The 12,144-nt window shown below is 37.3% G+C and overlaps 1 protein-coding gene and 1 non-coding gene across 2 annotated transcripts; both read right to left on the minus strand.

Moving 5' to 3' along the window:
* RABGGTB (Rab geranylgeranyltransferase subunit beta) lies at positions 1–12,144 on the minus strand. Its single transcript, XM_021542584.3, has 9 exons — positions 12,060–12,144; positions 11,499–11,606; positions 10,304–10,501; positions 7,943–8,048; positions 6,489–6,541; positions 6,251–6,361; positions 3,080–3,205; positions 2,134–2,283; positions 1–249 (listed from the first exon to the last, which is right to left on the minus strand). Exons 1-9 carry the CDS (start codon positions 12,060–12,062, stop codon positions 109–111), a joined length of 996 nt encoding a protein of 331 aa, XP_021398259.1. The 5' UTR covers positions 12,063–12,144; the 3' UTR covers positions 1–108.
* Positions 11,257–11,332, minus strand: LOC116183929 (small nucleolar RNA SNORD45). Its single transcript, XR_004148640.2, has one exon. It is a non-coding gene; the product is annotated as a small nucleolar RNA SNORD45 (small nucleolar RNA).

Raw genomic sequence — 12,144 nt, forward strand, 5'->3', positions numbered from 1 at the left:
AATGTAAACACATCTGAAAGAAGTATATGCTGACAGTTTCACAGATGAGATTATAAATCAGTAAAACCAAAGCAATTGGTCATAAAAATCTTTTGTCTCTTATGAGACCTAGCTTACAAGCTCAGGCTGTACATTTATTCTTCGAAGGACATCTTCTGGCATACAAAAGACAGGATTGACGGCCTTGATTTGTTCTTCTCCTAATAAAGATAGTCCAGCAATACCAAATAAGGTGTGAAATGGATCCACCTGGAAGAAAAAAGAAAGCTTGTGTCTGTTTCCAAAAGTCGATTTGTTTTTCACTTGTATGAAATGAAATTTTCATTTGCCAGCAAGAGAAATTAGAATCTCCACAGCTTCTCTGGGAAAGACAATACAACTAAATACACTTTCATTTGTGCTAACATGACCTGACAGGCAAGAAATTTCCATAGCAGGTATTTACAATACGATGATTTACTCAGGCATGCTTGTCTATTTGCTGCTAAGACAATTTTCATCTCTGAGATAGAAAGCACTCACATTTGTCTATTAGCATGCAATATCACAGGGTGGTAGAAGCAAAGATAATTAACATTTTAAAAGTAAACCGGATCATCTACAGGTACCACTTCCATAAATTCCCCATTTGTTCTTCAGAAATATCATAATGCTCTTTATTGGTTTCCAAATACAGAGCTGTGCTGTAAAACCTTGAGAGAGAGGCAGCAACCTATTATGTCAGAAAACCTCCCACAGCTATAAATAAAACCAAAACCCCCCCAAACGTCTACTCCTAAGACCACCACCCCTCTCTCCCCTCCCCCCCGCCCCCAAACAAATGAATTAACAACCCAAACACAAAATACCCCAAAACAAGGTCTGTTAGGACTGAGTTTCTACAGGAATAAAGCAAAAACCAGGAAGTCAACATTTCTACAGAAGTAGAATTTTCTACACTTCAGCAATCAAAGACAGGTAAGAATAATATTAAATTACTGCTAATGTAACATAGAAAAGCTGTCCCAAAGGTGCTCTCCTTAGATATAGAGAAAAGCCTCTTCAGAGTTGCTCTTCCAAGAAGATGCATATATTTCATTACTCAAAGCTAGAAAAGCATTTAGACTTCAAGTTCCGGGCTTTTCTTCAAGAATTCTGAAAACAGAAAAGGTCTTCCCATAAGCTCCTTAGAAACTCAGAACTCTTCCTATTTTAAGAACACAAAAACACTTTCTAAATGACAGATTGGCGTTAACAGATTTCTCCCCCAACTGGGAATAAAGCAGCTGCTTGCAAAAAAATAAAGTTACTTTATTTTTGAATGCATTTGTGGAGAAGGGAGCAGATATGGGCAGCTGCAATAAAAACAGATAATACCTTTCCAGACCATTAAAAATAAGCCAAGTGTTCAACAGGAATGAAGTCTCACAACACTTCATATTTTATCTGTGCAGCATTCTTGAAAGATAAAAACTTTATCTGCCATTTCACTGGGACAATATTAATTAGTTCCACTTGAAATCAAAGAGAACAGACCAGCTAAATCGTAACTTCTCTCTCAACAAGCAAAAAATTCATAGCACCAGCCTCTTGATGATGTTATCTCAAAAGCTTCTTCCTCAGCTAGACAAATGTCAACTACAAGACTCATTCAGTGGCTGGGCTAGCAAAGAATGAAAGTTAGTGTATAGGGATTCTAAATAAAAATTCATTATTTAATTAGATCAGACAAAACAACAAGAGAGCTGAAGACCATTTAACCTACACCAGACTTTAGCTTGCAGATCATTTCACAAAACAAAATAATAAACCCAAAGTACCCATACATGCACTGGAAAACCCACCACCAAATAGAGTGTTTTTAGACAGATCTTCCAAATGGTCTTGTGAGAAATGGTTTGTGTTGCGTGTGTTATGGGGGACCAAACCAGATTTTGTAAGGAATGGCAACAGACTTCACTGGGGGATACCTGTGTGTTGTAAAGAATGCACTCCCCAAGTACGCCTTCAATGGCAACTCTTCCCTATTCTTCCTTCAGAGTAAACTGCAGCCTCTGCAAAACCTACCTGAACCATGAATAGAGTTACTCTCAAACAAAAGTTGAAATCTCGAGTTGAAATTTTCATGTGTATTTTGTTTAGAAAAAATCTCACCATATCTCCCGGTCTGTCAGCAAATCCTCCAGTCTCCTCATCCTGGCATGCCAAAATAAAGCAGCGCAGTTTCTCTCTGTCAATCCACTGTATCCTACCAATCATCTTCAAAGATGCTAGCACCCACCACGAGTAACATACATCAGGTAACTGGCAAGCAGAGAGGAAGATTAAATATTTGCTTGGGTTTCAAACATAACACTGCAAATTTTACTGGCAATTCTGCACATTATCAGGTGCACTATCATAATACTCTTGTGGAGACACAACACTTAAGAGTGTCTTTGGAGTAAAAGAATTTCTTGATAGCGTCTCTTTACAGTGGACTTCTGTTTTCAGGAAGGGAAAGTATCTTTTTCAAACGTCTTCAAGAAACAAGACCACAAGATGTGATTTTTAAAGACTTCATCTTCTGTGAGAGAGGCTGACAAACCACAGCACTTCTTTCAAGAGGAAATACAAAGAAGTTCATATCAACTATTTGTATTTTGGGTGCAAGGGAGGAAGCAGGGGAATCTGTTGGTTGACTATCTATTTGCCAGAGATTTTTCTAGGTTACACAAATCTCTAGTGTGATGTGGAACACTATGACACACAGGATTTACATCCAGCAGAACCGTAATTTTTATACAAATCATATAGAAAAGATCATTCCCCAAGTAAGAAAATATTAAAGACCCAGTTTAATAGGATAATGGTTCAAGTGATAAGCAAGACATCCTTCAGTATGTGTACTTTGCTATACTGAGGACTCAAACAAAGTCAAGCTAAGGACTGCATGACAGGTGTTAGTAACAAAAGAAAGAATCAGGACAAGGCCTGACTTCGCTGAAAGGTTTACTAAATGTTTTATAGAAATCATGACATTTTGCAGTAGTTCAGCTTCAGAAAAAGCATTCTCCATCTCAATGGAGATTTTGAACAAAGAAAAGAAGCAACACGATACCTTCTCTGGTCGTCCATTGAGACCCCCAGAAGGTAACTGACGTTCACAAAGCCACCAACCCAGCAAGTCAACATTTATTTGATGCAACTGGTCTGTTATAGCCAGAAATCCTGTGCAACAATAGATCTAAAATTACAGACATAAATTTTTTGTATATTTAATAACTAAATATAGTTTAGCAGACTAAATGCAGGAAGATCTCAAAGCAGAAATACAGTCATGTAAACAATGCAAAATAAGCTCACACACATTTCAACTTCTAGTTTCAAAGACTTTTCCTTCATAAAACCATGTTATTGTTATAGTTCCTTTTGTAAAAAAGTACCAGTAGTACAATTCATAATAGTTCACTAATATAAGACACTACTGCAAGGTTTGGAAAATGATCCTAGGAGATCTGAGAGAGCCATACAATTATATTTTAAAAACACAGACTCTCAAGATATAAAGATCATATCCAGCCTGCAGAAAATTTTGCATACAGTGTATGGTTTGTTCCTGTACCTGCCTTTTACCCTAACACTTGCAAACAGTAAACAAAAAATGAACTCCCTAACAAAAACAGGCTAACTTGGATCATTAACTGTCTTGGCAATTCCCTGCGTGTTCAGTTATGTCACACTTACTTTCGAAGTGCCATGTAATATGCCTGTATTGATTAATTGCCTTTTAATTTTATTAATCGCCTAAATAAATAAAATTAATTAAACTAATTAATACAATTAATTTTATTAATTTTAATTTAATCCCCTTTTAATATTAATTTTTAAATTAATAGTTTTTGCCTGGGCAATAACATTTACAGTGCAACAGCATACTTTGGTCACATTTCATGCAGTCATTAAGAAAGCAGCGAAGCACAAAAAGCCAAGAATCATGGAATCATTAAGGCTGGAAAAGACCTCTAAAATCATCAAGTCCAACCTTTAACTTAATACCATCAAATAACACTATACTATTATCAGGAAGTGCCACATCTACTCGTTTTTTGAACACTTCCAGAGATGGATACTCCACTACTTTCCTAGGGAGTCTATTCCAGTGCTTAACCACTCCTGCAGTGAAGAAATTCTTCCTAACATGCAATCTGAATCTCCTGCAGTGCAACTTAAAGGTCATTTTCACTTGTCCTGTCACTAACTGACTGGGAGAAGAGACAGACCCCCAGCTTGCCACAGCCTCCTTTCAGGTAGTCTCTTTCTCAGAACTAAACACTCCAATATCCTCAGCTGCTCCTCACAGGCACAGCTGTTATGTTATATTCCATACCCTTCCCCAGCTCTATCACCCTTCTCTAGACATACTCCAGCACCATAATATCCTTTTGGAAGTGATGGGCCCAAAACTGCCCTCAGGATTGGAGGTGCCCCAGCAGTGCCAGCACAAGGGACAGCAACTGCCCTGGTCCAGTGACCACCCTGTGGCTGGTACAGGTGCCAATGGCCTTCTTGCCCACCTGGGCTGATATTCAGCTCCTGCTGGCCAGCACCCCTAGGTCCTTTCCTGCTGGGCACCTTTTCAGCCACTCTTCCCCAAATCTGGAGAATTCCACAGGGTTGTTGTGACACAAGTGCAGGAGTCGGCACTTGGCCTTGTTGGACGTCACACAGCTGGCCTTGGCCCGTGGATCCAGGCTTTGAAGAGCCTTCTGCCAAGAATCAAAACTCCCACACAAACTGGTCCTTCCTGTGACCTTACTGAGCATGCACATGATTCCTTTGTCCAGACCACTGATGAGGATATCAAATAGGACTGACCCCAAAACTGAGCCCTGGAGATTCCCAATTGTGACCCTTCACCAACTGGATTTAACATCATTCCCCACTACTCTCTGGGTCTGGCCATGCAGCCAAGACTGCACTTGTCCAAGACATGGGCTGCCGCCTCTCCAGGAGAATTCTGTGAGAAAGCATGTCAAAAGCTTTACTCAAGTCTGGGTAGACATATCCACTGCCTTTCTCTCATCTACTAGGCAGGTCACCTGGTCATAAAAGGAGATCAGGTTTGCCAACATTCCCAGAAAACTACTGAACTTCCATGGAGGTGAAAGAGAGAGCTTTTTAAGGAGCATGTGAATAAGCACAACAGATTGAATCCTCACAGGAAATGCCAGCTGCAAACAGAGTAGGTTCAGCTACTGAACTAACTTCCTTGAACACTACATCATGGTCCAGCCATTTAGACTATATGGGCAATGCTACTGTACATTAAAACTATAAGGTAAGTACATGTAACAGATTTAACTTTTTTCCTTGATTTTAAACAAAGAAGGGGCAGGAAACCCAACACTTGTCAACAAAATGCCTCTACTATTTTCCTGTGATGAGGTGAATCCTAGCTATGGCATTACTTACCATAATTATGCAAAATAAACAGGTAACTGCAACAGCATTTAAAGTTGATTTTTTTCACACATTCAGGTTAAATGCACTAAACATTTCCACGAAAAGAAAAAAAATTAGGAAAGGTAAATTTAAATTTTTAATTATTTCTATAATGTAAATTTCCTGATGAAAGAAGTTATTTAGATTGTATTCCTCAGGAGAACGCTGGTTTTTTTTTTTATTTATACGACTGCATTTTCTTCTCAAGTACATTTTACTGAGCTTTTTTCAGAATTCACTGTTAGCAATAACAGTGTGTAAGACTAGTGATTCTAGCTGATAAATATTCATATTACTAGCTTAGGTATGTCATCTAAAAACTGACTTTCCTCAAAAAATTAAGTAATTCTTGACACGATTCATGTCTTGTTTTTATTTGGGTTCATTGGCTGATAAATCTCGACTATACAATTGACCTTTACGTCTCATTATGACCTGTGTCAGAAACATTGATAAATCTTGTTCATCGTCTCCATTGATATCCATTTCAATTTATCTAAAAATCCTCATGCTAGCAATTACAAAATCACTATGTGAAGACTCAAATGTAGTCCTAAAAGCTGTTCTGCTACAGTCTTTCTTCCTACCTAAACTTTCAAGTCTTGACTTGCCTTCCCAGATTAGGTTATGTATCCGTTCATTTATTTTAACTAGAATACTAGAATCAGGCATTTGAGAAACAAGAGGTACATCCATTGTCATCACTGATACAAGTTGTTAAGAAACATTTATAGGCAGTATGTGATGCTTGCTAATTTAAAGTATTTCCATATAAAGATAAACTCACCTGTCCTGCATGTGATTCGGAACCTGGTCTACAACCAAATCCTCCATCAAAGTTCATACAGGACAAAACGAATTCTACTGCTTTTTCCACATCAATTGCATCCAGCTTTCCCTGCAAGTCAGAAAATAACTAATGCACTTGACATTCTACCAAGCTGATCTTCTGCAGACACCTCAGCAGTACCAAAGAGCAGTAACAACTGATTCTCTACTTGTGCAAGTGATGGTTTAGGACTTACCAGAAGTGCAAGAGTTGCTGCAGCACAGAAAGAGAACCTTGTATCTATTTCTCCTATAATGTGGGGGATACGGAATGAAAGCAGATTATTTTTTCTACAAACATACATTTAAATCACTACTGAAAATATGGAACAAAATGTTAAAATCCTAGGTTCTACATAAAAAAAAAAAAAATCAGCTAAAAAAAAATCCTCCCATACAGTTTAATTTTCCAGCTTACCAATTATTCTCCTGGTAATTTAGAAAATATACATTACTATTTAAGTGATCTGTATGTTCTACTGTTCATAAAAGTCAACAACTCATTTAGAACTGGACAGCTATATATCCAAATCAATTCAGCAAGTGGTAATTCACAAACAACTGTTTAATTTTAGAGTTTATCTGTAGTGCTCTACAGATAATTGGAGAGCAATGGAAATAATGCAAAAATAATCAGACAACTCTTATTCTGCCTTAAATCCAGCCATCTTGTTTTAGGGGATATCTAATTAAAGTTACAAGGCTTCTATTGCATATTTGTACCTGGAAGAAAAACCAAAGCGCCTACATCTATAACAGAATACTTGCTTGTCAAGTCCAATATAACTCTAGTAGCACCAACTCCAGGCAATTAATACTTGAAGTCACAATTTACAATTTAACTGAGCTGCAAACATTGTGTTTCTTGGTTGAACTTTTGCAAGACTTCTGTTCATAAGAAATTCACAAGCTGAAACATATAAACCAAACATCTGCTGCTCTGTCCTACATCAGGGATCACACTCCTTCAGCTGCACCTCTCAGAATACTTCAACGAAAAGGGCACAGCAAACTATGAACCAATATAGCACACAGCACACCATCTATCTTCACAGTAGCATACATATACTGCTAAGATCTCAGTTGCTGAATTTTACCTGAACAAGAGTGATATGCAATAGATTTTCCTAAAATTTAGGTCTCCCATGGTGATAAATACTTTTAGAGTGACTAAATATTTATGCCACAGCTTAAAAATGTTGTGTTTGTTCATGAAGAATATATATGCAGAAACAAAATCAGTATTAAGAGAAGTTCATGAGTACAAACTCAGTCTTTCTCACTCCCACGTAGTGAAAAATCCTTTCACATTTGACAGGGATATAGGTCATTACTAACTACCATCAAATAACAAGTATAAAATGCTCCTTATGAAACAGTGTATCTAGTATTTCAAAGTAATGTTAAGTTAAAAACACCCAAAAGTTTTCTTCTTCAAGACACTTTATTTTTAATACAAGAATGGAACTGAAGTAGAGAATATTTATGAAAGGAATGAAATATAATTCTGTCCTTCACAAACCCTTCTTTTTCATGACTCAGAAAAGTGTTCACATATAATACATGTGCAAAAAGACCATCCAAGGGAACTTAAGTCTACAGACTTAAACAAGTCAACCTAGACACTATATTTAAGAGATGTAAAAATTACCCCATTCGTCTCCAGCAAATGATCCATCTTCTTTCTGCAAGCTCTGAATATATTCAACAATTTTATTTACATCAACTACATGGAGACTATCATATAAGATAAGAATCTGGGGGGGGGAAAAAAGGACACAGTAACAATCAAAGTGGAGCAAAAATTTTAAAAATTTATTTCTTAACAAAAAGAAATAATAGATTTATAAAAGACTTGATTTAATTAACTCTGAATGCTATTTGGTAAGGCTTATTAAAGTAAAGGTTTTTTTCACTTTAGTAGTTAATCTCTGCACTGTAGGTTATTTTTGTCTAAAATCTTTAGGACATTCTCAAACGGAGATACAAACAATTCAAACTGAATTCTTTCATGCTCTGTTACTTTCAAAGTGTTGAGGTCTTCTTTCAAAAGCATAACCAGGTTTATTTATTTTATGTTAGCAATATGTAGAACAGACATTTGATTATAGTTAATATTGTAATGGGACAATGACACCTTAGATGTACCAATTTGTGGTTTTGCACTGTGACTACATGGATATGTGTATGTTAACCTGCTAGTTACTAATTCCACTTACAGTGCAAACTTGTCAACAATTACTCATTTCAAATTATTAGATTTTTATATATATTAAAATTTTAAACATAGCAAATAGAACCAAAATGAAATAATTTAATAAAAAATTTTGAACAATATGATTATACACCAACTGTACAGTGAATATATTCTGGAAGAAAAATACAGGTTATAGTAGGGAATACAAATCTCCAAACCACCACTGATTTAAAGCAGCAAATTTGTATGACACAATGTAATGTGAAAACAACAGTACTGTTTCGGAGCCCTGTCTGACTTAATGTTTTTACTCACACTTTGCATAATCAGTAGAGAGAGTAAATAAGAATTTATTATATATCATAAAATGGAAAAAAAACCCCAGCTGAAACTAAGAAATGTTACATTAACAATCCTGAAAAACGCTGGACACTATGACTTTAAATCTAGCTGGCTGGAATCTTTAAATTGTTAAATAAAATTTAAGTAAAATAAAATATAAGTCTTATGGGAAATTAAAAAAAAAAAAGAACATATAACTCCAACAGAAAATATATAATCACAACATGCACCCTAAATGCAAATCTGAACAAATTACTATTAACTGTGATCATAAGAACATATGGTATGACCCTTTAAACATCCCAGATATGTAGACAGGACCAAATGGTGTTCGTTCACTAAGACCATGCATACGCATTAAGATATGCTGGTTAAGTTTACCACAAAAAATTTTACATCAGCATTTCTGAACACTTTTTCACTTTGGACAGCTACAGCTCAATTTAGTTAACATGAAAATATCTCCTAGTAATATCAAGTACATATTTAAGAACTAACATATCTAATTTGTAAGGTAACAACCTCGAATTATACCTCCCTTATACTGAACTGGAATATGTGAAAGGAGCTGGATTGGACAGTTTGGAAATGTTCAGACATCACAGCCTGGAAAAACTTTAGTGTCCTGGTTCTCACAGTATTCAGAGTAATTCTAGAGCTAAAGTGGCAATAATGATCAACATTACAGCATCCTGTCCTACCTAAGGGGTTCAAACCCACCATCTTAAATCCAGCATAGTTTCTGCCTAAAAAAGAATGCTTTATTACTTTTTGTAATATCATTAAAATACTTCATCCAGAAGATTGAATGAAAGACACTCACTGCAAGCAATCAAGCCAATTGTTCAGAAGTGTTTGAGCCTTTTTGGTACTTTTTCACACAATGGTTTGCATCAGCAGAACAAAAAACCAGAACAAAATAAAGGCATGAGCAATAGTGAGAAAATAAGTCTATAACAGAGACAGCTGCAGTGAAAAAAATAAGATAGAGAGTTATTTCTTATCAGGGGGAGCATATTCACCAAATAAATTAAATGCTCAACAGATTAGTAAATTTTTTCAATTATACACCCCAAATAAACTCATATAAAAAAAAAAAATTTGCTCTTGTTCTGGTCATACATATCTGTCACCTCAGCGTGCACTAAGAATAATTTATAAAATAAAAAATTATCTATAAAATGCTCCAATAAAACCTGTAGCTAAGGAGGATTCCAAGATAACTTACAAAACTGGCAACAATGCTGTAACCATTAATTGACCATTAAAGGTAAAACATTCCCAAATAGGACAATTTTTGGAAAGTGACACAGCTAAATCCTACAGTTTTGTCCATTAGATTATTTTTTTTTTTTAAATAAGATACTGAAATAATTTTTGTCATGGGCCTCCAACAGTAACTGGTTCATAAATCTACAATCATAAAAACTTAATCACAAACACTTTTTTCTAAAATTACCCTTCTACTTTTACCTGGACAGCACTGAGGGTATACAGAAGATGAGGATCATGACCTATGCTGGCACTTATTCCACCACACTCATGTTGACACGATTTGATAAATGACAGAATTTCTTCTTTGTTCATTCGGTGCAGCTGCCCCATGAGATCCATCGCTGTCAGTCCCCAGTACACACCACTCATCCTCAAATACTCCGACATACAGTATTCCTAAATAGTGTATTATTTTAGTTCTTGATCAGATGAGCACACCATCAATATAGCGCAATGAAAATACATTAGTTAACTTCCACAAATATCTTAGCTTCTAGTTAGTGAATCGTTTTCCAACCATTTAGCAACTACACATCAGCCACTCAGAGATATTCGGTACATCACGCACATGTGTATATACATACTCATACATATGGGAAAATGTACATATAGATATCAACACGTACTATACTCCCTTCCTCCCTGTATTTTTCTAGTTCAAACCATCAAGCTCAATGTCAAATTAGCCACGAACAAGTAGTTGGGCACCAATTCACTTCAGATGACTTAATATCTTGACATCCAAAGAAGCCCTCAAATTGCCACCCTAACTAGTCTCAGATAATAACAAGTCTATTTCAAAGTGCCAAAACCCTTACAATTTAAAGTTGCACTAGAGAGTGAAATTTTTTATTGAATTCTCTTGCATTGATTACATCACCTGCACTACACAAACATTATTTTTTACATGCACTACAACTGAAAGCAAGTGCTTGGCATGCTTTTCTGAACAGTAAAGGTAACCGCAACTTTTCTTCATGTAAGCAGTTATTGACAATTTTTACTGCCGGAAGTGGAATTCCATTTTTGTGGACTACATCCAACCACTTATGATTGCAAAATAGATGTAAGTTGTCCCATCAAAAGAGTAACATGCAAATGCAACTCTACTTGTGCATTCTAGTGGATAAAGAAGCTAGTAGGCTGTTTCTCAGGTCTCAGAGTAATTATAGAGCTAAAATAATAATCTTCAAAATTATAGTCAGATAATACATGACAAAAGTCACCACAGACATAGAGACATTAACAAGGGCACCTTTGTTTTACACTTTGGATTGCAGGGTAAAAAACAATTAGCTAGTTAACATGCATCTAACCCTTAAATCTGAGCCAATAAATAAAGGTTATTACTGTTAACAAAACCACAGCTGCACTGTAACAAACTGATACGTACATAATCATCTTTCTTTGTTCCGTATGAAGCTATATAGTCCGCATGTTTTTCTGAAAGTAATGTGCTTGGGGCATCGGGTTTTATTATAACATCCTTTTGCGGTGTTCCCTGTAAAAAGCATCAAGAAGTCAGTTGCAATGTCAGATCAAAACGTTTTAGCAACTTGGTATAAATGAGCCAACACCGGTGGCTGTGACTTCGGGAAAAAAACATCCCTCTACCTATTTTGAGCCTAGGTCAGGTTGCGCATCTCACGCCATCACTGTTCAGCCTGGCTAAACCCTTCCCCAGGAAAGGCTACGAACCAAACCTTGCAATAAAGCTAAGAAGTAACACCAATTCGCCAAGGACACCCTGAAGTGCCGGACGCAGGAGCCCTTCCCCGAGCCCGGCCGTGCCGCCCCGCGCCCCCACGACTCCGCGCGGCCCGGCCGAGCCCGCGCGCTCCCGGGGCCGCTGGAGCGGCGAGAGCCGCCCCGAGCCGGCTCGGCGCGGCCCGCGCCCCTCCAAGGCCGGTACAGCCGCGCGCCAGACGAGCCGCAGCACGGAGCCCCGACCCACCATGTTCTCCGCACGCACAGGAGGAGGCGAGGAGGCGAAGCGGAAGGCGGAAGGCGGCGGCCGGCGGGGCCTCGCCGTGCCCCAC

This window comes from Lonchura striata, chromosome 9, assembly GCF_046129695.1.
Source record: "Lonchura striata isolate bLonStr1 chromosome 9, bLonStr1.mat, whole genome shotgun sequence".
NCBI classification, from domain to species: domain Eukaryota; kingdom Metazoa; phylum Chordata; class Aves; order Passeriformes; family Estrildidae; genus Lonchura; species Lonchura striata.

Bases quoted from the DNA above. Each gene is read 5' to 3' on its own strand.
- RABGGTB (XM_021542584.3), bottom strand. The intron at 10,502-11,498 runs GTACGTATCAGT...TACACTATTTAG, and splicing joins GAACAAAGAAAGATGATTAT to GAATACTGTATGTCGGAGTA. The intron at 2,284-3,079 runs GTATCGTGTTGC...TCTGCTTGCCAG, and splicing joins TCAATGGACGACCAGAGAAG to TTACCTGATGTATGTTACTC.